Source organism: Rhinoderma darwinii (assembly GCF_050947455.1).
Source record: "Rhinoderma darwinii isolate aRhiDar2 chromosome 5 unlocalized genomic scaffold, aRhiDar2.hap1 SUPER_5_unloc_2, whole genome shotgun sequence".
NCBI classification, from domain to species: Eukaryota; Metazoa; Chordata; class Amphibia; order Anura; family Rhinodermatidae; genus Rhinoderma; species Rhinoderma darwinii.
Window position 1 is genome coordinate 701,146 of NW_027461776.1, and position 24,981 is coordinate 726,126.

Consider the following 24,981-nt stretch of genomic DNA (forward strand, 5'->3'; position numbering starts at 1 on the left):
GGTTGTAGCTGTGCCCGGTTGTAGCGGTGTCCGGTTGTAGCTGTGCCCGGTTGTAGCTGTGCCCGGTTGTAGCTGTGCCCGGTTGTAGCTGGCTCCTGTAGCTGTGTCCGGTTGTAGCGGTGTCCGGTTGTAGCGGTGTCCGGTTGTAGCTGTGTCCGGTTGTAGCTGTGTCCGGTTGTAGCTGTGCCCGGTTGTAGCTGTGCCCGGTTGTAGCTGTGCCCGGTTGTAGCGGTGCCCGGTTGTAGCTGTGCCCCGTTGTAGCGGTGCCCGGTTGTAGCTGTGCCCCGTTGTAGCGGTGCCCGGTTGTAGCTGGCTCCTGTAGCTGTGTCCGGTTGTAGCTGTGTCCGGTTGTAGCTGTGTCCCGTTGTAGCTGTGCCCCGTTGTAGCGGTGTCCGTTTGTAGCGGTGCGGTGTCCGTTTGTAGCGGTGTCCGGTTGTAGCGGTGTCCGGTTGTAGCTGTGCCCGGTTGTAGCTGTGCCCGGTTGTAGCTGGCTCCTGTAGCTGTGCCCGGTTGTAGCTGGCTCCTGTAGCTGTGCCCGGTTGTAGCGGTGCCCGGTTGTAGCTGTGTCCGGTTGTAGCTGTGCCCGGTTGTAGCGGTGTCCGGTTGTAGCTGTGCCCGGTTGTAGCTGTGCCCGGTTGTAGCTGGCTCCTGTAGCTGTGCCCGGTTGTAGCTGGCTCCTGTAGCTGTGCCCGGTTGTAGCTGTGCCCTGTTGTAGCGGTGTCCGGTTGTAGCGGTGTCCGGTTGTAGCGGTGTCCGGTTGTAGCTGTGTCCGGTTGTAGCTGTGTCCGGTTGTAGCTGTGTCCGGTTGTAGCTGTGTCCGGTTGTAGCTGTGTCCCGTTGTAGCTGTGCCCGGTTGTAGCTGTGCCCGGTTGTAGCTGTGCCCCGTTGTAGCTGTGCCCGGTTGTAGCTGGCTCCTGTAGCTGTGTCCGGTTGTAGCTGTGTCCCGTTGTAGCTGTGCCCCGTTGTAGCTGTGCCCCGTTGTAGCGGTGTCCGTTTGTAGCGGTGTCCGGTTGTAGCGGTGTCCGGTTGTAGCTGTGCCCGGTTGTAGCTGTGCCCGGTTGTAGCTGGCTCCTGTAGCTGTGCCCGGTTGTAGCTGGCTCCTGTAGCTGTGCCCGGTTGTAGCGGTGCCCGGTTGTAGCTGTGTCCGGTTGTAGCGGTGTCCGGTTGTAGCTGTGTCCGGTTGTAGCTGTGCCCGGTTGTAGCGGTGTCCGGTTGTAGCTGTGCCCGGTTGTAGCTGGCTCCTGTAGCTGTGCCCGGTTGTAGCTGGCTCCTGTAGCTGTGCCCGGTTGTAGCGGTGTCCGGTTGTAGCGGTGTCCGGTTGTAGCTGTGTCCGGTTGTAGCTGTGTCCGGTTGTAGCTGTGCCCGGTTGTAGCTGTGCCCGGTTGTAGCTGTGCCCGGTTGTAGCTGTGCCCCGTTGTAGCGGTGCCCGGTTGTAGCTGTGCCCCGTTGTAGCGGTGCCCGGTTGTAGCTGGCTCCTGTAGCTGTGTCCGGTTGTAGCTGTGCCCGGTTGTAGCTGTGCCCGGTTGTAGCTGTGCCCCGTTGTAGCGGTGCCCGGTTGTAGCTGGCTCCTGTAGCTGTGTCCGGTTGTAGCTGTGTCCGGTTGTAGCTGTGTCCGGTTGTAGCTGTGTCCGGTTGTAGCTGTGTCCCGTTGTAGCTGTGCCCGGTTGTAGCTGTGCCCGGTTGTAGCTGTGCCCGGTTGTAGCTGTGCCCGGTTGTAGCGGTGTCCGGTTGTAGCGGTGTCCGGTTGTAGCTGTGTCCGGTTGTAGCTGTGCCCGGTTGTAGCTGTGCCCGGTTGTAGCTGTGCCCCGTTGTAGCGGTGCCCGGTTGTAGCTGGCTCCTGTAGCTGTGTCCGGCTGTAGCTGTGTCCGGTTGTAGCTGTGTCCGGTTGTAGCTGTGCCCCGTTGTAGCGGTGCCCGGTTGTAGCTGGCTCCTGTAGCTGTGTCCGGTTGTAGCTGTGTAGCTGTGTCCGGTTGTAGCTGTGTCCGGTTGTAGCTGTGTCCGGTTGTAGCTGTGTCCCGTTGTAGCTGTGCCCGGTTGTAGCTGTGTCCGGTTGTAGCTGTGCCCGGTTGTAGCGGTGTCCGGTTGTAGCTGTGCCCGGTTGTAGCTGTGCCCGGTTGTAGCTGGCTCCTGTAGCTGTGCCCGGTTGTAGCTGGCTCCTGTAGCTGTGCCCGGTTGTAGCGGTGTCCGGTTGTAGCGGTGTCCGGTTGTAGCTGTGTCCGGTTGTAGCTGTGTCCGGTTGTAGCTGTGCCCGGTTGTAGCTGTGCCCGGTTGTAGCTGTGCCCGTTGTAGCGGTGCCCGGTTGTAGCTGGCTCCTGTAGCTGTGTCCGGTTGTAGCTGTGCCCGGTTGTAGCTGTGCCCGGTTGTAGCTGTGCCCCGTTGTAGCGGTGCCCGGTTGTAGCTGGCTCCTGTAGCTGTGTCCGGTTGTAGCTGTGTCCGGTTGTAGCTGTGTCCGGTTGTAGCTGTGCCCGGTTGTAGCGGTGTCCGGTTGTAGCGGTGTCCGGTTGTAGCTGGCTCCTGTAGCGGTGTCCGGTTGTAGCTGTGTCCGGTTGTAGCTGTGTCCGGTTGTAGCTGTGCCCGGTTGTAGCTGTGCCCGGTTGTAGCGGTGTCCGGTTGTAGTGGTGTCCGGTTGTAGCGGTGTCCGGTTGTAGCTGTGTCCGGTTGTAGCGGTGTCCGGTTGTAGCGGTGTCCGGTTGTAGCTGTGCCCGGTTGTAGTGGTGTCCGGTTGTAGCTGTGTCCGGTTGTAGCTGTGCCCGGTTGTAGCTGTGCCCCGTTGTAGCGGTGCCCGGTTGTAGCTGGCTCCTGTAGCTGTGTCCGGTTGTAGCTGTGTCCGGTTGTAGCTGTGTCCGGTTGTAGCTGTGCCCGGTTGTAGCGGTGTCCGGTTGTAGCGGTGTCCGGTTGTAGCTGGCTCCTGTAGCGGTGTCCGGTTGTAGCTGTGTCCGGTTGTAGCTGTGTCCGGTTGTAGCTGTGCCCGGTTGTAGCTGTGCCCGGTTGTAGCGGTGTCCGGTTGTAGTGGTGTCCGGTTGTAGCGGTGTCCGGTTGTAGCTGTGTCCGGTTGTAGCGGTGTCCGGTTGTAGCGGTGTCCGGTTGTAGCTGTGCCCGGTTGTAGCGGTGTCCGGTTGTAGCGGTGTCCGGTTGTAGCTGGCTCCTGTAGCGGTGTCCGGTTGTAGCTGTGTCCGGTTGTAGCTGTGTCCGGTTGTAGCTGTGTCCGGTTGTAGCTGTGCCCGGTTGTAGCTGTGCCCGGTTGTAGCGGTGTCCGGTTGTAGTGGTGTCCGGTTGTAGCGGTGTCCGGTTGTAGCTGTGTCCGGTTGTAGCGGTGTCCGGTTGTAGCGGTGTCCGGTTGTAGCTGTGCCCGGTTGTAGTGGTGTCCGGTTGTAGCTGTGTCCGGTTGTAGCTGTGCCCGGTTGTAGCTGTGCCCGGTTGTAGCTGTGCCCGTAGTTGTGTCCCGCGTAGCTGTTCCCCCGTAACGGAGTCTTCCAGCTGTGACACCGGACAGGACATACTGAGGTCTTCATTACAATCAGTTTCTCTCTGTTATCAGCTATTACAGATCATGGATAGGATGACTGTAGGACAGGTGAATAGAATCTATTGCTCCCTGTGATCCGCCATTTCAGGCGGGGAGAGGATGAGTTGCAGGAACCTTCCCTCCCCCATGATCACATAGTTCCCCCATAATGAGTGCTTGAGACCCTTCTGGGATATTTTTTTCATACTTGCCAAATGTCCCAGAAAAATAAGCGCCCCCCCCCCCCCCCCCCCCGGTAGAGCGGGCATGACCCTGGGGCCGGGTACAGGAGGGTGTCTGCGGCGGTGCTGAGGACTGTGGTATCTGGAGGGGGGACCTGCACCACTGCTAGTCTGAGGTTATTACTTTAGGGGGTCCGGAGTCTTTATGTGTGATGGGGTGTGATAAAGGGGCGCACTGGTTTTTGATTGAATATAAAGCCACAGGTCGGGCGTGTTCTGTATAATTAGACGGGCACGCGCCTGCAGGAGACACTCTTTACAATCTGCCCAATGTTCCTTCTTGGCGAGTGCGACATCCATCCCTATGTGTGACTGCGATCAGCCGGGCATCGTCCCCTCCCCACAGTTGAGCTGCTTCATGATTTGGGATGTGCTGCCACCCAGAGGTTCTCTGGAGAATAACAGGAGCCCTTGTGTTATTTACTCTGTGACTCCACGCGAGACTGCAGCTCCCGTCCTCCGGTGAGTGACATCAGAGCCTGGACATGGCAGAGGCTGCCGGAGTGCGCTGACCATGTAAGCCCTTCATGTCCCGCGTCTGGGGGAGGGGGCTGAGCGGGGACGCCAGGACTGCAAGGCTGATAGATCCCGGCCCATGACCCCGACTGTAACACGTGACTGTGTGTGGTGGGGGACCTGTTTACAGCGGGGGGTGGAGGCGCGCGGCCGGCGCTCGCATTCTTCCTAATTGCTTAGCAACAGTTTGTATTGGCTTCTCCGGTGCGGGGAGCGCGCTGCTGGCCTCGGGTCATTGTCACCTGCCGGTCCAGCTCCAGGGAGGGTCAGTGCAGCCGCTTCTCTCTATTACTCCGCATTATGAGAGATTTGTGTGGGTGATACAGTGTGACAGCACTGCTGACATTTACAGCACTGGTGAGCCATGTGTGATGGGTTTTGCCACCCTTCTGCCCAGCGCTGCTCCCGGTGACCTGTATCTTGTGGAGCCCCTTAGTTTGGGGGGTTATTGGTGGGGATATAACCTGTGGTCTCTCCGGCTCGGGCTGCACTTTGGGTATATTCACACCTTGCAGTTTTACCATAGTGTAGAGGCGCAGGAATAGTGTGCGGCGTCCCCCACATCATCTCCTCCGTATTCACACCGTCACAAACTGCGCCGTGTGAACAGACCCCAATGATTGAGGCTGAGCGTCTCTTCATACAGGACCTCCCCAGACTCCATACATACAAATGTACTTATAGAGACGGGGCGTGAGACCACCCTGTGCCCCCGCTCAGGACTAGTGACCAGCCACCAGGGGGCGCTGCGGAGGGTATGATGGGGTTACACTGACTCTTTGGCTTTCTTTAGCAGGTGGAGCTCATGATTCGGAGCATGGACATCCCGCTGCTTCCCCAGTTTATGAATGAGACCCCCAGCGCAGCGGCCGCAGCTCCTCAGTCCAAGTTGTACAGCAGCTGGTCTGTGTGTGAGGAGGACGCCGGAGCCCCCGCTGTCCGGGACTGTGAGGATGAAAGGTACCACGGGAGAGGCCACTACCTCACTGGGGGGGTGCGAGCGGCAGCATCTATACACAGCACGAGGCCGGACCGTGCACCCGGTCACATCATGTACCCCATAAATCATTGCACAGTCGGGGCTCCCCCTGCAGACCTTGTTATCATTTTATGTGTCCAGTCTGGGCAATGCTCTGTGAGATAAACAACTGACACATTGTAACAAACTATCAGGACAAGAGAGCTATTTGTGTGGCTGCTATGTTTAGCTGACCGAGGATTACCTACACAAAGCTGTGTGAGCAGGACTAGGTTAGGACAGATTTTCAGCCTCTGGATTGAAACAAAAATGCCAACATTCACTGTCAGCAAGCAGAGATGTGAGGAATGAAGATAAAGGCTTGTGTGCTCTGCCGTGTCTATAACTCCTATAGATGCGGGTACATGTTCTGCCACCTCTAGATCTGGGGCGGCAGACATTTCTGACATACCCCATGGGGTCCTCCGGTCAGTGTGCGCTTTAACCCCACGTTTACCAGTCTAGGACATGGTTTACGGCGCGCGGTCAGGTGATGTCAGCGCGACGTCGTCCTCTCAGCCGCCAAGTTCAGCTTTTCATCTTCTATTGTCCGCTTTTATAAACAACATGATGTGTTATATTTGCTGAATGTCTCGATCATCATCATCTTCAGCGTTGTCTTCTGTGTCCGGCCATCTAATGACATTAACCCTTTCTCCATATAGTTCACCGCTTGCTTTCTCTGAACCTGAGAACCGTTCCAGCGTGATTGGGCAGGTGTCGCATTTCTCGGAGGAGCCCAGCAAACTGGATGGTGTGACGGATTGGTGAGTACAAGCCGCGCCTCTCCTCTGTGCCGATTGTAGCCCCGCCGATGGTAGCACGCAGCTGACGCCCCGCCGATTGTAGCACGCAGCTGACGCCCCGCCGATTGTAGCACGCAGCTGACGCCCCGCCGATTGTAGCACGCAGCTGACGCCCCGCCGATAGTAGCACGCAGCTGACGCCCCGCCGATTGTAGCACGCAGCTGACGCCCCGCCGATTGTAGCACGCAGCTGACGCCCCGCCGATTGTAGCACGCAGCTGACGCCCCGCCGATTGTAGCACGCAGCTGACGCCCCGCCGATAGTAGCACGCAGCTGACGCCCCGCCGATTGTAGCACGCAGCTGACGCCCCGCCGATTGTAGCATGCAGCTGACGCCCCGCCGATTGTAGCATGCAGCTGACGCCCCGCCGATTGTAGCACGCAGCTGACGCCCCGCCGATAGTAGCACGCAGCTGACGCCCCGCCGATAGTAGCACGCAGCTGACGCCCCGCCGATAGTAGCACGCAGCTGACGCCCCGCCGATGGTAGCACGCAGCTGACGCCCCGCCGATAGTAGCACGCAGCTGACGCCCCGCCGATAGTAGCACGCAGCTGACGCCCCGCCGATAGTAGCATGCAGCTGACGCCCCGCCGATAGTAGCATGCAGCTGACGCCCCGCCGATAGTAGCACGCAGCTGACGCCCCGCCGATAGTAGCATGCAGCTGACGCCCCGCCGATAGTAGCACGCAGCTGACGCCCCGCCGATAGTAGCATGCAGCTGACGCCCCGCCGATAGTAGCACGCAGCTGACGCCCCGCCGATAGTAGCACGCAGCTGACGCCCCGCCGATAGTAGCATGCAGCTGACGCCCCGCCGATAGTAGCATGCAGCTGACGCCCCGCCGATAGTAGCATGCAGCTGACGCCCCGCCGATAGTAGCATGCAGCTGACGCCCCGCCGATAGTAGCACGCAGCTGACGCCCCGCCGATTGTAGCACGCAGCTGACGCCCCGCCGATAGTAGCACGCAGCTGACGCCCCGCCGATAGTAGCACGCAGCTGACGCCCCGCCGATGGTAGCACGCAGCTGACGCCCCGCCGATGGTAGCACGCAGCTGACGCCCCGCCGATGGTAGCACGCAGCTGACGCCCCGCCGATAGTAGCACGCAGCTGACGCCCCGCCGATAGTAGCACGCAGCTGACGCCCCGCCGATGGTAGCACGCAGCTGACGCCCCGCCGATGGTAGCACGCAGCTGACGCCCCGCCGATGGTAGCACGCAGCTGACGCCCCGCCGATGGTAGCACGCAGCTGACGCCCCGCCGATGGTAGCACGCAGCTGACGCCCCGCCGATGGTAGCACGCAGCTGACGCCCCGCCGATGGTAGCACGCAGCTGACGCCCCGCCGATGGTAGCACGCAGCTGACGCCCCGCCGATGGTAGCACGCAGCTGACGCCCCGCCGATGGTAGCACGCAGCTGACGCCCCGCCGATGGTAGCACGCAGCTGACGCCCCGCCGATTGTAGCACGCAGCTGACGCCCCGCCGATGGTAGCACGCAGCTGACGCCCCGCCGATAGTAGCACGCAGCTGACGCCCCGCCGATTGTAGCACGCAGCTGACGCCCCGCCGATTGTAGCACGCAGCTGACGCCCCGCCGATTGTAGCACGCAGCTGACGCCCCGCCGATTGTAGCACGCAGCTGACGCCCCGCCGATGGTAACACGCAGCTGAAATGATACCATGAAAACTACAAACTACTCGTCCCGAATAAACCAAATCCCATACAGCGACAGATAAATAAGTTATGGCTCTTTGAATGCGGAAACTGAAAAATTATTATTTAAAGGGGATGTCCGGAGCCCCAAATAACGTGACGATAAAAGTAAAGCACTTATTAAATATGTTTATATTACCAAGGACGCCCTGATCGCCCGAACGGAGGAGCCGCCACGTGATCCTGGAATTAGTAGGTTTTCAGAAAGCTGCAACGCTTCATCATGGCTGCTGGTCCCGCCCTCCCCCCGCCTCTTTAGTATGCCGCCCTCCCCCCGCCTCTGTTATACCCGGCCTCCCCCCGCCTCTTTAGTATGCCGCCCTCCCCCCGCCTCTGTTATACCCGGCCTCCCCCCGCCTCTTTAGTATGCCGCCCTCCCCCCGCCTCTTTAGTATGCCGCCCTCCCCCCGCCTCTTTAGTATGCCGCCCTCCCCCCGCCTCTGTTATACCCGGCCTCCCCCCGCCTCTTTAGTATGCCGCCCTCCCCCCGCCTCTTTAGTATGCCACCCCTCCCCCGCCTCTGTTATACCCGCCCTCCCCCCGTCTCTTTAGTATGCCGCCCTCCCCCCGCCTCTGTTATACCCGGCCTCCCCCCGCCTCTTTAGTATGCCGCCCTCCCCCCGCCTCTTTAGTATGCCACCCCTCCCCCGCCTCTGTTATACCCGCCCTCCCCCCGTCTCTTCAGTATGCCGCCCTCCCCCCGCCTCTGTTATACCCGCCCTCCCCCCGTCTCTTTAGTATGCCGCCCTCCCCCCGCCTCTGTTATACCCGCCCTCCCCCCGCTTCTTCAGTATGCCGCCCTCCCCTGGCCAGTGACGCAGCGACACATACGGGCAGGGAAGGCGGCTCCATGTGACGTGCCGCTATGATAAAGTGTCGTTCCGGCCTCTTTAGTAATATAAACTATTTAATACGCGGCGCTTTATTTTTATTGTAGAAGAGCACCGTGGCGTCTTCTGTGGCTCCGGACGTCGCCTTTACAAAGAAATGTGTTATTATTGTACAACAGAAGTAAAATCTGATAATCTATGCGATGTCCGGGCCTAATTGTGGCAGGATAAAGTCATCACGTTATTTATACTGCGCGGGTAACACCGGAAACAAAACACCGGAAAAACAAAACACCGGAAACAGCGCGGGAATTTCTGGGGTTTTTCACCCCCCCAATAAATGTATAAAAGTTATACAATACATTCTATATATAATATACACCCCAAACCAGTGCTACTAAAGCTATAACTCGCCCCACAAATAACACCCTCAGAATGCAGTGACAAAAAAACAAAATCCTGTCCTCGTCTCGCAGCCGCTTTCTCCCATCATCCTCCGCTAGTGATGTGGATGAGGCGACCGCAGAGTCTTCATTTTCCCGCCGAGCGCTTATATTATCCGCTCCGTTTTTTTCGGAAGTCAAACTCTCGAAGCTTTCCGAAGAGACTCTCAATGTGACTGTCATGGAAATGCAGAGAGACATCCGGCGTCTCTGGGGTCACCCTGCGAAATAAGAAGTGAGCGCTGTCTGTAGGACCCTCATCTCTCTGTGCCGGCGGAGCGTGCGTGATAATGGCGGACATTGCCGGCGGAGCGTGTGTGATAATGGCGGACATTGCCTGCAGAGCGTGTGTGATAATGGAGGACATTGCCTGCGGAGCGTGTGTGATAATGGAGGACATTGCCTGCAGAGCGTGTGTGATAATGGAGGACATTGCCTGCAGAGCGTGTGTGATAATGGAGGACATTGCCTGCAGAGCGTGTGTGATAATGGAGGACATTGCCTGCGGAGCGTGTGTGATAATGGAGGACATTGCCTGCAGAGCGTGTGTGATAATGGTGGACATTGCCGGCGGAGCGTGTGTGATAATGGAGGACATTGCCGGCGGAGCGTGTGTGATAATGGCGGACATTGCCTGCAGAGCGTGTGTGATAATGGTGGACATTGCCTGCAGAGCGTGTGTGATAATGGAGGACATTGCCGGCAGAGCGTGTGTGATAATGGAGGACATTGCCTGCAGAGCGTGTGTGATAATGGAGGACATTCCCTGCAGAGCGTGTGTGATAATGGTGGACATTGCCTGCAGAGCGTGTGTGATAATGGAGGACATTGCCTGCAGAGCGTGTGTGATAATGGAGGACATTGCCTGCAGAGCGTGTGTGATAATGGTGGACATTGCCGGCAGAGCGTGTGTGATAATGGAGGACATTGCCGGCAGAGCGTGTGTGATAATGGAGGACATTGCCGGCAGAGCGTGTGTGATAATGGCGGACATTGCCTGCAGAGCGTGTGTGATAATGGAGGACATTGCCGGCAGAGCGTGTGTGATAATGGCGGACATTGCCTGCAGAGCGTGTGTGATAATGGAGGACATTGCCTGCAGAGCGTGTGTGATAATGGCGGACATTGCCGGCAGAGCGTGTGTGATAATGGAGGACATTGCCTGCAGAGCGTGTGTGATAATGGAGGACATTGCCTGCAGAGCGTGCGTGATAATGGAGGACATTGCCTGCAGAGCGTGTGTGATAATGGCGGACATTGCCTGCAGAGCGTGTGTGATAATGGTGGACATTGCCGGCGGAGCGTGTGTGATAATGGTGGACATTGCCGGCGGAGCGTGTGTGATAATGGCGGACATTGCCTGCGGAGCGTGTGTGATAATGGCGGACATTGCCTGCAGAGCGTGTGTGATAATGGAGGACATTGCCTGCAGAGCGTGTGTGATAATGGAGGACATTGCCTGCAGAGCGTGCGTGATAATGGAGGACATTGCCTGCAGAGCGTGTGTGATAATGGAGGACATTGCCGGCAGAGCGTGTGTGATAATGGCGGACATTGCCGGCAGAGCGTGCGTGATAATGGCGGACATTGCCGGCAGAGCGTGTGTGATAATGGCGGACATTGCCTGCGGAGCGTGTGTGATAATGGTGGACATTGCCTGCAGAGCGTGTGTGATAATGGCGGACATTGCCGGCAGAGCGTGTGTGATAATGGCGGACATTGCCGGCAGAGCGTGCGTGATAATGGCGGACATTGCCGGCAGAGCGTGTGTGATAATGGCGGACATTGCCGGCAGAGCGTGTGTGATAATGGCGGACATTGGCGGCGGAGCGTGTGTGATAATGGAGGACATTGGCGGCAGAGCGTGTGTGATAATGGTGGACATTGCCTGCAGAGCGTGTGTGATAATGGAGGACATTGCCTGCAGAGCGTGTGTGATAATGGAGGACATTGGCGGCGGAGCGTGTGTGATAATGGAGGACATTGCCTGCAGAGCGTGTGTGATAATGGTGGACATTGCCTGCAGAGCGTGTGTGATAATGGCGGACATTGCCGGCAGAGCGTGCGTGATAATGGCGGACATTGCCGGCAGAGCGTGTGTGATAATGGCGGACATTGCCGGCAGAGCGTGTGTGATAATGGCGGACATTGCCTGCGGAGCGTGTGTGATAATGGAGGACATTGCCTGCGGAGCGTGTGTGATAATGGCGGACATTGCCTGCGGAGCGTGTGTGATAATGGCGGACATTGCCGGCAGAGCGTGTGTGATAATGGCGGACATTGCCTGCAGAGCGTGTGTGATAATGGAGGACATTGCCTGCGGAGCGTGTGTGATAATGGCGGACATTGCCTGCAGAGCGTGTGTGATAATGGAGGACATTGCCTGCGGAGCGTGTGTGATAATGGAGGACATTGCCTGCAGAGCGTGTGTGATAATGGAGGACATTGCCTGCGGAGCGTGTGTGATAATGGAGGACATTGCCTGCAGAGCGTGTGTGATAATGGTGGACATTGCCTGCAGAGCGTGTGTGATAATGGCGGACATTGCCTGCAGAGCGTGTGTGATAATGGAGGACATTGCCTGCAGAGCGTGTGTGATAATGGAGGACATTGCCTGCGGAGCGTGTGTGATAATGGTGGACATTGCCTGCAGAGCGTGTGTGATAATGGCGGACATTGCCTGCAGAGCGTGTGTGATAATGGCGGACATTGCCTGCGGAGCGTGTGTGATAATGGCGGACATTGCCTGCGGAGCGTGTGTGATAATGGTGGACATTGCCGGCGGAGCGTGTGTGATAATGGAGGACATTGCCTGCGGAGCGTGTGTGATAATGGAGGACATTGCCTGCAGAGCGTGTGTGATAATGGCGGACATTGCCTGCAGAGCGTGTGTGATAATGGAGGACATTGCCGGCGGAGCGTGTGTGATAATGGTGGACATTGCCTGCGGAGCGTGTGTGATAATGGCGGACATTGCCTGCAGAGCGTGTGTGATAATGGTGGACATTGCCTGCAGAGCGTGTGTGATAATGGCGGACATTGCCTGCAGAGCGTGTGTGATAATGGTGGACATTGCCTGCAGAGCGTGTGTGATAATGGAGGACATTGCCGGCGGAGCGTGTGTGATAATGGTGGACATTGCCTGCAGAGCGTGTGTGATAATGGAGGACATTGCCTGCAGAGCGTGTGTGATAATGGAGGACATTGCCTGCAGAGCGTGTGTGATAATGGCGGACATTGCCTGCAGAGCGTGTGTGATAATGGCGGACATTGCCTGCAGAGCGTGTGTGATAATGGTGGACATTGCCTGCAGAGCGTGTGTGATAATGGAGGACATTGCCTGCAGAGCGTGTGTGATAATGGCGGACATTGCCTGCAGAGCGTGTGTGATAATGGTGGACATTGCCTGCAGAGCGTGTGTGATAATGGAGGACATTCCCTGCAGAGCGTGTGTGATAATGGAGGACATTGCCTGCAGAGCGTGTGTGATAATGGTGGACATTGCCTGCAGAGCGTGTGTGATAATGGAGGACATTCCCTGCAGAGCGTGTGTGATAATGGAGGACATTGCCGGCGGAGCGTGTGTGATAATGGAGGACATTGCCGGCAGAGCGTGTGTGATAATGGCGGACATTGCCTGCAGAGCGTGTGTGATAATGGAGGACATTGCCTGCAGAGCGTGCGTGATAATGGCGGACATTGCCTGCAGAGCGTGTGTGATAATGGCGGACATTGCCTGCAGAGCGTGTGTGATAATGGAGGACATTGCCTGCAGAGCGTGTGTGATAATGGAGGACATTGCCTGCAGAGCGTGTGTGATAATGGAGGACATTGCCTGCAGAGCGTGTGTGATAATGGAGGACATTGCCTGCAGAGCGTGCGTGATAATGGCGGACATTGCCTGCGGAGCGTGTGTGATAATGGAGGACATTGCCTGCAGAGCGTGTGTGATAATGGAGGACATTGCCTGCAGAGCGTGTGTGATAATGGCGGACATTGCCTGCAGAGCGTGTGTGATAATGGAGGACATTGCCTGCGGAGCGTGTGTGATAATGGTGGACATTGCCTGCGGAGCGTGTGTGATAATGGAGGACATTGCCGGCAGAGCGTGTGTGATAATGGCGGACATTGCCTGCAGAGCGTGTGTGATAATGGAGGACATTGCCGGCGGAGCGTGTGTGATAATGGCGGACATTGCCTGCAGAGCGTGTGTGATAATGGAGGACATTGCCGGCGGAGCGTGTGTGATAATGGAGGACATTGCCGGCAGAGCGTGTGTGATAATGGAGGACATTGCCGGCGGAGCGTGTGTGATAATGGAGGACATTGCCTGCAGAGCGTGTGTGATAATGGAGGACATTGCCTGCAGAGCGTGTGTGATAATGGCGGACATTGCCTGCAGAGCGTGTGTGATAATGGAGGACATTGCCTGCAGAGCGTGTGTGATAATGGCGGACATTGCCTGCAGAGCGTGTGTGATAATGGCGGACATTGCCTGCAGAGCGTGTGTGATAATGGAGGACATTGCCTGCGGAGCGTGTGTGATAATGGAGGACATTGCCTGCAGAGCGTGTGTGATAATGGAGGACATTGCCTGCAGAGCGTGTGTGATAATGGAGGACATTGCCTGCAGAGCGTGTGTGATAATGGAGGACATTGCCTGCAGAGCGTGTGTGATAATGGTGGACATTGCCTGCAGAGCGTGTGTGATAATGGAGGACATTGCCGGCAGAGCGTGTGTGATAATGGTGGACATTGCCTGCAGAGCGTGTGTGATAATGGAGGACATTGCCTGCAGAGCGTGTGTGATAATGGAGGACATTGCCTGCAGAGCGTGTGTGATAATGGAGGACATTGCCTGCAGAGCGTGTGTGATAATGGTGGACATTGCCTGCGGAGCGTGTGTGATAATGGTGGACATTGCCTGCGGAGCGTGTGTGATAATGGAGGACATTGCCTGCGGAGCGTGTGTGATAATGGAGGACATTGCCTGCAGAGCGTGTGTGATAATGGAGGACATTGCCGGCGGAGCGTGTGTGATAATGGAGGACATTGCCGGCGGAGCGTGTGTGATAATGGCGGACATTGCCTGCAGAGCGTGTGTGATAATGGAGGACATTGCCTGCAGAGCGTGTGTGATAATGGTGGACATTGCCTGCAGAGCGTGTGTGATAATGGAGGACATTGCCGGCAGAGCGTGTGTGATAATGGTGGACATTGCCGGCGGAGCGTGTGTGATAATGGAGGACATTGCCGGCAGAGCGTGTGTGATAATGGTGGACATTGCCTGCAGAGCGTGTGTGATAATGGTGGACATTGCCTGCGGAGCGTGTGTGATAATGGTGGACATTGCCTGCGGAGCGTGTGTGATAATGGAGGACATTGCCTGCGGAGCGTGTGTGATAATGGAGGACATTGCCTGCGGAGCGTGTGTGATAATGGCGGACATTGCCTGCGGAGCGTGTGTGATAATGGAGGACATTGCCTGCAGAGCGTGTGTGATAATGGAGGACATTGCCGGCGGAGCGTGTGTGATAATGGAGGACATTGCCTGCAGAGCGTGTGTGATAATGGTGGACATTGCCTGCAGAGCGTGTGTGATAATGGAGGACATTGCCTGCAGAGCGTGTGTGATAATGGAGGACATTGCCGGCGGAGCGTGTGTGATAATGGAGGACATTGCCGGCGGAGCGTGTGTGATAATGGAGGACATTGCCTGCGGAGCGTGTGTGATAATGGAGGACATTGCCTGCAGAGCGTGTGTGATAATGGAGGACATTGCCTGCAGAGCGTGTGTGATAATGGAGGACATTGCCTGCAGAGCGTGTGTGATAATGGAGGACATTGCCTGCAGAGCGTGTGTGATAATGGTGGACATTGCCTGCAGAGCGTGTGTGATAATGGTGGACATTGCCTGCAGAGCGTGTGTGATAATGGAGGACATTGCCTGCGGAGCGTGTGTGATAATGGTGGACATTGCCGGCGGAGCGTGTGTGATAATGGAGGACATTGCCTGCGGAGCGTGTGTGATAATGGTGGACATTGCCTGCAGAGCGTGTGTGATAATGGAGGACATTGCCTGCAGAGCGTGTGTGATAATGGAGGACATTGCCTGCAGAGCGTGTGTGATAATGGTGGACATTGCCGGCGGAGCGTGTGTGATAATGGAGGACATTGCCTGCAGAGCGTGTGTGATAATGGAGGACATTGCCTGCAGAGCGTGTGTGATAATGGAGGACATTGCCTGCGGAGCGTGTGTGATAATGGAGGACATTGCCGGCGGAGCGTGTGTGATAATGGCGGACATTGCCGGCAGAGCGTGTGTGATAATGGAGGACATTGCCGGCAGAGCGTGTGTGATAATGGAGGACATTGCCTGCAGAGCGTGTGTGATAATGGAGGACATTGCCTGCAGAGCGTGTGTGATAATGGAGGACATTGCCTGCGGAGCGTGTGTGATAATGGAGGACATTGCCGGCGGAGCGTGTGTGATAATGGCGGACATTGCCTGCGGAGCGTGTGTGATAATGGAGGACATTGCCTGCAGAGCGTGTGTGATAATGGAGGACATTGCCTGCGGAGCGTGTGTGATAATGGAGGACATTGCCGGCAGAGCGTGTGTGATAATGGAGGACATTGCCGGCGGAGCGTGTGTGATAATGGAGGACATTGCCGGCGGAGCGTGTGTGATAATGGAGGACATTGCCGGCGGAGCGTGTGTGATAATGGTGGACATTGCCGGCGGAGCGTGTGTGATAATGGCGGACATTGCCGGCGGAGCGTGTGTGATAATGGAGGACATTGCCTGCAGAGCGTGTGTGATAATGGCGGACATTGCCGGCGGAGCGTGTGTGATAATGGAGGACATTGCCTGCAGAGCGTGTGTGATAATGGAGGACATTGCCGGCGGAGCGTGTGTGATAATGGCGGACATTGCCGGTAGCCCCGATCTTCTGACATGAATTATTGAGTGTCTGTGGCTTTAGATGAGGTGGTGATGGTGGTGGTGGTGATGGTGATGATGGTGATGGTGGTGGTGATGGTGGTGGTGGTGATGGTGGTGGTGGTGATGGTGGTGGTGGTGATGATGGTGGTGATGATGGTGGTGGTGATGGTGGTGGTGCTGATGGTGATGATGATGGTGATAATGATGGAGATGATGATGATGATGGTGGTGATGATGGTGATGATGATATTGATGATGGTGGTGATGATGGTGATAATGATGATGACGGTGATGTTGATGGTAGTGATGATGGAGATGATGATGATGATGGTGGTGATGATGGAGATGGTGGTGGTGATGGTGGTGGTGGTGATGATGGTGATGGTGGTGGTGATGGTGGTGGTGGTGATGGTGGTGGTGGTGGTGATGATGGTGGTGGTGATGATGGTGGTGGTGATGGTGGTGGTGATGGTGGTGGTGATGGTGGTGGTGCTGATGGTGGTGATGATGGTGATAATGATGATGACGGTGATGATGATGGTGATAATGATGGAGATGATGATGATGGTGGTGATGATGGTGATGATGATATTGATGATGGTGGTGATGATGGTGATAATGATGATGACGGTGATGATGATGGTAGTGATGATGATGATGATGGAGATGATGATGATGATGGTGGTGATGATGGAGATGATGATGGTGATTATGTCGTTGTTGTTGTTGTTGCAGGGATTCGCTATCTCGATTGTTCCCTCCGCTCTGGGCTTCTGACGACCACCAGGACCTCTCTGAATATTTTCCGAGTATCGTCCCAGGAAGCGCAGATTTCTCCAATGTCCTTCGTCCTCCCCCCTATGAGGAGCAGGGGAGGAAGCTTCCCGACATGGAGAGTCTCCAGCGAGGCTTTGAAGACCTTGGCCTGCTGGATAGCTGTAATACACAGGTAGAAGATCTCCTCAAGGACCTCTACATTGAAAATCAAACCCTGGAGCCCATGGAGGGGGGGGAGCAGTACATAAGCAGCTACATGACCTGTACTGGTCACAATTCCTCAGCCTCTGGTGTCCGCGCTCCGTCCCAGAAGAGAACACGGGAATATTCAAGTGTCCATAAACCCTGGTGGAGCAATGACCAGGTGAAGGGAAAGCTGGCACAGCCGGCAGCTCCGTCCAAATACACGTCTGGTATGAGAGAGTCGTGGGATAAGGAAACGTATGGAACGCCTGCTAATGACTTTATACCTGTGAGCGTCAAGTCGCCAACATACTATCAATGTAATCAACCGTTCCCTACAGAGCGCGGCTTCCAGACCGGCGTGCAAAGGAAGCCATACAGCCCCGAAAACTGCAGCAACTTCCCAAATCTTGGCCACTTTGATTATCAAGAGACTTGTCGGGAACCCTATGCAAAGTCCTCTGTCCCCGGAGCTCCGGCAAATGAAGGATTTCACCAACGATGGTCAGAAACGGAGACGATCAGACACCAGAAACCTGCGACCAGTCCGTTACCGTCACCTGTAGGCTCCACGCTGTCCGATGGATCTCCAACACATCACCCCGGATATGTCCCTCAAGCGTCCGGTTTACTCCCTTCCAAGAAAGAGGGACCGCTGAACGGCTCCTCGTACCGTAGCAAGTCCTTCAGTCACCTGTCTCCTAGTAAGGAGGGGATGTATCGTAACACTCCGCCATGTTATCCCCCCAACTGGTCCCCCCCACAGCAGATGTCCGGCCATCCTGAACGATCTGCCACGTTACCGAAGAAATCAAGCCAAGCCAATAACAATAGTGAGAGACGGGGACGGAGAAGCTGGAGCGCCCAGCACGGACCTGCCAAACAGAACCCCCCGCTGTACAATGGCTTCCAGAGAAAGCAAGACCCCAACGTTGGGAATGTGTCTGACTTCATCAACGCCTCCTTCCTGCCCTCCCTCTCATTAATGTCCGACCTTCAGCAGAGCCAGAATTTATCCTTTAACAGCCAAACGTTTTCTCCACCGACCAACCTCCCTTTTCCGCCTCCTTTTCGGTTCTCCGACCTCATTGATCTGTTCCACTCTGAAGATGTCAGTCCTGTTCCTCCTTTCATCAGTGACTTGTTGTGCGCTGACGTTCCTCCGCCGTTCTTTCCCTTCCCCGCACCTTTCAGCAGATTCCGTCCGTCAAGGAATCGCAGCGGCCCGGCCAACGAGCTACATGTGCAGCTGGAGGAATGCTGTGAGCAGTGGCGGGCGCTGGAGAAGGAGCGCAAGAAGGTAATGACATCACGAGGGGGCCGCTCTGTCAGGAGACGCTCAGGCGTCCTGGGAATCAGCACAGCTGACAGTTGTTACAGTGTTACAGATTGAGTCGTTTTTGTTTTTTTCCTCTGTTCTTTGTGGTTTTGTTGTGTTTTTTGCGCTGTTCTTTCCCCAGAATATTGCAGTTTACAACATGTGTGTAATGGCCGTCGCGTCGCCGCTCCCTGTGTGTAGCCCGGACTCCAGCGCTTTGTGTGTTGTGGTTGTGCAGGGAATCACCATTACCAATTCATCCATAAAGAAATCGGGTGAGGGGAAACATTCAGATTAAAGGGGCTTTAAACGCAGACACTTTTTTAAAAGAAGCCGATGCCACAATCCGCTGATCACCCCCCCGGGTCCGACTTGTGTAACCCTCAGCAATCGGCGGGGTAAGGCCATGTCTGACGTGTACCCGGCTGCGGAGAGAAGTACAGGATGCCGAGTCACATGAATGGCCGCCCTTGGAATGTAAGAACGCCCCAGCCCACCAGGCTCCATGTCCCCTCTCATATAGGGCTGACTGCTGTGGAATACGCCCGGTTATGAAGTCCTAATTACAGACTGAATGACCTGCACATGAGCTTATTTACTCAGCGCTCCTTCCCCTCTGCTCTCTCCTGCTGCCCTGCTAATATGTCAGTCTTTACTGTAGATCTAGCGTTCTATTCGTGAATCGGGACGCAGAGGTTGAACAGCGTTGCGGGTCCCCTCTCAGTGTAGTGTGGGTCTTTGGTATATTTCTTTGTACTGTGTCATTTAGTGATTGTTGTTTTTGTGCTATTTTCCATGTTCAGACAGAAGCAGAACTGGCTAGAAACGTTCCAGGAGGTAGAATATCCAGCTCGTACAGTTCAAGCGTCCCGCGACTCCCAGCAAATCCATCCAGGGTCGACCGTTTGGTTGTGGACCAGTTCCGGGAGCAGGCGAGGGTAAGGACTCCGCGCTCCTTCACCACTGGACCGGCTGACCGTGGGGGTTTAGTGTAATGTGTTCTGGAGTTGTCACTTTCTGGGTGTCGCTAGAAAACAGATCAACTTTCATAGTTAACCCCTTAAAGAGGATCTGTCACTAGTTTAGTAATTCCCGATCTCCTCGCTAGTCTGATCGCCGCTGTCACTGATCATTCTCATGACATTTGTGTCCCAAAAAGTTTTTTTAAAGTTATGAGCTTTATTATAAATATGCAAATACGTCTATACTAGATAAGTGGGAGGTAACCGCAGCGATCCTCCGGAGGTGGAGCCTCCTCACAGCCTCTGACCTATCGGCATGAAGCGGCTTCACACAGTGTGAGAGACTGAGGCTGGAGGGAAGGGGGATCTCTGGCTGTGACCACCTAGAACAGCGCTGCTGGTGTCATGTGAAAGAGGAGGTTATGATATTTTATATGACATCGCAGGATTGCAGTCCTAGCTGTGAAACAACCGGCGGCATCGCAAGTGGAATACACAGTCGGGAATAGAAGCTGTATGACCGCGTGTATACTATATGACCGCGTGTGTACTATATGACCGCGTGTGTACTATATGACCGCGTGTGTACTATATGACCACATGTATACTATATGACCGCGCGTGTACTATATGACCGCGTGTATACTATATGACCACGTGTATACTATATGACCGCGTGTGTACTATATGACCGCGTGTGTACTATATGACCGCGCGTGTACTATATGACCACATGTATACTATATGACCGCGCGTGTACTATATGACCGCGTGTATACTATATGACCACGTGTATACTATATGACCGCGTGTGTACTATATGACCACGTGTATACTATATGACCGCGTGTGTACTATATGACCGCGTGTGTACTATATGACCGCGTGTATACTATATGACCGCGTGTATACTATATGACCGCGTGTATACTATATGACGGCGTGTGTACTATATGACCGCGTGTATACTATATGACCGCGTGTATACTATATGACCGCGTGTATACTATATGACCGCGTGTATACTATATGACCGCGTGTGTATACTATATGACCGCGTGTATACTATATGACCGCGTGTGTACTATATGACCGCGTGTATACTATATGACCGCGTGTATACTATATGACCACGTGTGTACTATATGACCGCGTGTGTACTATATGACCGCGTGTATACTATATGACCGCGTGTATACTATATGACCGCGCGTATACTATATGACCGCGTGTATGCTATATGACCGCGTGTGTACTATATGACCGCGTGTATACTATATGACCGCGTGTATACTATATGACCGCGTGTATACTATATGACCGCGTGTGTATACTATATGACCGCGCGTGTACTATATGACCGCGTGTATACTATATGACCGCGTGTGTACTATATGACCGCGTGTATACTATATGACCGCGTGTATACTATATGACCGCGTGTGTATACTATATGACCGCGTGTGTACTATATGACCACGTGTGTACTATATGACCGCGTGTATACTATATGACCGCGTGTATACTATATGACCACGTGTGTACTATATGACGGCGTGTGTACTATATGACGGCGTGTATACTATATGACCGCGTGTATACTATATGACCGCGTGTGTACTATATGACCGTGTATACTATATGACCGCGTGTGTATACTATATGACCGCGTGTGTACTATATGACCGCGTGTATACTATATGACCGCGTGTATACTATATGACCACGTGTGTACTATATGACGGCGTGTGTACTATATGACGGCGTGTGTACTATATGACCGCGTGTGTACTATATGACCGCGTGTGTACTATATGACCGCGTGTATACTATATGACCGCGTGTGTACTGTATGACGGCGTGTGTGCTATATGACGGCGTGTGTGCTATATGACCGCGTGTGTACTATATGACGGCGTGTGTGCTATATGACGGCGTGTGTGCTATATGACGGCGTGTGTGCTATATGACGGCGTGTGTGCTATATGACGGCGTGTGTGCTATATGACGGCGTGTGTGCTATATGACGGCGTGTGTGCTATATGACGGCGTGTGTGCTATATGACGGCGTGTGTACTATATGACCGCGTGTGTGCTATATGACCGCGCGTGTACTATATGACCGCGTGTGTACTATATGACGGCGTGTGTGCTATATGACCGCGTGTATGCTATATGACGGCGTGTGTGCTATATGACCGCGCGTGTACTATATGACCGCGTGTATACTATATGACCGCGTGTATACTATATGACCGCGTGTATACTATATGACGGCGTGTGTACTATATGACGGCGTGTGTACTATATGACCGCGCGTGTACTATATGACGGCGTGTGTACTATATGACCGCGCGTGTGCTATATGACGGCGTGTATACTATATGACGGCGTGTGTACTATATGACGGCGCGTGTACTATATGACCGCGTGTATACTATATGACCACACTGTTGCTGGGCAGGGAAGGGGGAGAAGCTGTAAGCTGATTGGACAGCATCATACAGAAAACATTACTCCGCCCAGAGAGAAAATAACGAGTCGCCTCCCATTTGGCTATTAGAGCCCATTAGTATATTTAGAAAAATGCTCATAACTTTGCAAATAATGTTGATCTGGCCCTGTAGTTCTCAGCATCACCGCGCCTGTTACATCAGTCAGGAGATCGGGAATTAATAAACCCGTGACCGTCTCTTTAATGACCGGGCCCGTTTTGCCCTTCAGGACCTTCCATTATTTTCAGTTCATTCTCGAATATCTGGGCTTGTTTTTTCCGGGATAAGTTGCACTTTTTGAAACCCTTCCCGACATTTGACGTATTCATAGGTGATAGCCGGGTAGGGGAGTATGGAACAGTCCCAGAGTGACCCGCTCCACACCATGCCGGTGTCTGTCGTATTTCACAGTAACGAGCCCGATCCCGCTAGTTTAACCCGTTAAGTTCTGTGGTCAATAGTGACTGCGGTATTTAAATCATTAGAAAGAGGGAGGCGACCCCCTCCGGCAGCTCATCGCAGGGTGGCGATGGTTGCTATGGCAGCCTGGGGGGCTAATGAGGCCCGTCTCTGCCATCTTTGTGCTCCTATTAAGCCTCCGGCAGATAGACGGTTTATTTATTATTATATAGAGCAGGCGATCCAACGATCGCTGGTTGGAGTCTCCGGGGCACGAATAAAAAAGGAAAAATTAGTCAAAGCTGTTGTTTTTTAGGTAAAAAAAAGACTAAATATTAAAAGTAAAAAAAAAACAAAAACCCTTCCCCCCCCCCCCCCCGGGAGCCGAGAAAATAATAAATAAACATAATTGGTATCGCCGCGTCCGTAAAAGTCTGAACTATCACAACGTGTCATTATCTCACCCGCACGGCGAACGCCGTAACAAAACACAACCTGTAAACGCCAGAATCTCTATATTTAGGTCGCCGCGTCTCCCACAAAAAAATGGAATAAAAAGTGATCAAACCGTCGCGCGTACCCCAAAATGGTGTCATTAAAAACGACCGCAACAAATAAGCCCTCGTACCGCGGAATCGACGGACAAATAAAAAAGTTCTGCCTCTCGGAATTTGGTGACGCAAAATGTCATTTTTTACACTTCGTTTTTTCCTTGTACAAGCCGTAAAATATAGAAATGACGATATATATTTGGTGTCGCCGTCGTCGTGTCGACCGCAGAATAAACGTAACTTGTTGTCTTAATTGCACCGCAAATTCTGTAAAAACGGCGCGCAAAAAACCATGGAGGGATCGCAGTTTTTTTCATTTTCTACCCCACAAATCTATCGTTTCCCGTTTCCTAGCACATTATACGGCACAATAAATGGCGCTACGAAAAACGACAACTCGTCCCGCAAAAATCAAGCCCTCGTAGGACAAGATCGACGGGAAAATAAAAAAAGTTATGGATTTTGGAAGGTGCGGAGGAAAAATGAAATTGAAAATCTGAAACATGGCTGTGGTCGGGAAGGGGTTAATGGCAACATTTTGGGGAACAAACTATTTATTGATTAACTTGTATTGACTTTTTTTTTAAAGGGAAATCGAAAACAGACCTGGACGTCTCCGCGCAGCGTAAATAACCCGGTCACGGCGAGGACAAATATACGGTCACGGCGAGGACAAATATACGGTCACGGCGAGGACAAATATACGGTCACGGCGAGGACAAATATACGGTCACGGCGAGGACAAATATACGGTCACGGCGAGGACAAATATACGGTCACGGCGAGGACAAATATACGGTCACCGCGAGGACAAATATACGGTCACGGCGAGGACAAATATACGGTCACGGCGAGGACAAATACACGGTCACGGCGAGGACAAATATACGGTCACGGCGAGGACAAATATACGGTCACGGCGAGGACAAATATACGGTCACGGCGAGGACAAATATACGGTCACCGCGAGGACAAATACACGGTCACCGCGAGGACAAATACACGGTTACGGCGAGGACAAATATACGGTCACGGCGAGGACAAATATACGGTCACGGCGAGGACAAATATACGGTCACGGCGAGGACAAATATACGGTCACGGCGAGGACAAATACACGGTCACGGCGAGGACAAATACACGGTCACGGCGAGGACAAATATACGGTCACGGCGAGGACAAATATACGGTCACGGCGAGGACAAATATACGGTCACGGCGAGGACAAATACACGGTCACCGCGAGGACAAATACACGGTCACCGCGAGGACAAATACACGGTTACGGCGAGGACAAATATACGGTCACGGCGAGGACAAATATACGGTCACGGCGAGGACAAATATACGGTCACGGCGAGGACAAATACACGGTCACCGCGAGGACAAATACACGGTCACGGCGAGGACAAATATACGGTCACGGCGAGGACAAATATGGCGCGAGTTTTTAGGTTTTGTTACTTTTTCACAAAAAAACAACTTTTATAAGAGAATAATGAGTTTTTGCTTCGCTGCGTCCAAGAACAATGACTTTATATTTCCACTGATGTCGCCGTGGGCGGGCCTTGTTTTGTGGGGCGCGATTACTACGATTTTGGGGTACATGGGACTTGTTGACCGACTTAAAAAAAGAATTCTGTCCTTGTTTTTTGCGGGTCTTTTTTTATGGCGTTTAACACGGGACCGAAATAACTTTATTGTTCCAGCCGTTCTGATCGCGGAGACGCAGATTTATGTGCATTTATTTCATATTTATTTATATGGATTTTTTCTTTCATATGAACACTTGACGCGGGACAGGACGCGGGACAGGGCGCGGGACAGGGCGCGGGGCAGGGCGCGGGGCAGGGCGCGGGGCAGGGCGCGGGGCAGGACGCGGGGCAGGACGCGGGGCAGGGCGCGGGGCAGGACGCGGGGCAGGGCGCGGGGCAGGACGCGGGGCAGGACACATGACCGGGCTCAGAAGTGAAGAGCACCAAGCACATGTGTGACCTATTTTGGCTCTGAGGTCAAATAGTAAAACAAACCCCCATTTTGGGGTACATGCAATTTATTTTTTTGATCACTTTTTGGAAATTGACCATGAACCGGCAATTCTAAAAATGTTTTTTGTTGTTGTTATTTTTATGGCGTTTACCCGGAGTTATAAATGACGTTTTACTTTTATATACCGTATTTTTCGGACTATAAGACGCACTTTTTAGCAAGAATAAGTCTTGCTAAAAAGTCCCTGCGTCTTCTAGTTGGCAGTCAAGGGACTGCTTCT

The 24,981-nt window shown here is 54.0% G+C and overlaps 1 protein-coding gene across 1 annotated transcript; it reads left to right on the forward strand.

Moving 5' to 3' along the window:
* The first annotated feature begins 4,313 nt into the window (after window positions 1-4,313).
* Window positions 4,314-24,668, forward strand: LOC142687177 (uncharacterized). Its single transcript, XM_075847539.1, has 6 exons — window positions 4,314-4,367; window positions 5,060-5,223; window positions 5,947-6,048; window positions 16,763-18,287; window positions 19,109-19,243; window positions 24,516-24,668. Exons 2-6 carry the CDS (start codon window positions 5,069-5,071, stop codon window positions 24,666-24,668), a joined length of 2,070 nt encoding a protein of 689 aa, XP_075703654.1. The 5' UTR covers window positions 4,314-4,367; window positions 5,060-5,068.
* The last annotated feature ends 313 nt before the right edge of the window (window positions 24,669-24,981 follow it).

What these genes read in the sequence shown, in the direction of transcription:
- LOC142687177 (XM_075847539.1), top strand. Translation starts at nt 5,069, where the DNA reads ATGATTCGGAGCATGGACATCCCGCTGCTTCCCCAGTTTATGAATGAG. An exon ending in CTGGATGGTGTGACGGATTG is followed by an intron (nt 6,049 to 16,762) that starts GTGAGTACAAGC and finishes TTGTTGTTGCAG; the next exon opens with GGATTCGCTATCTCGATTGT. An exon ending in TGGAGAAGGAGCGCAAGAAG is followed by an intron (nt 18,288 to 19,108) that starts GTAATGACATCA and finishes TTCCATGTTCAG; the next exon opens with ACAGAAGCAGAACTGGCTAG.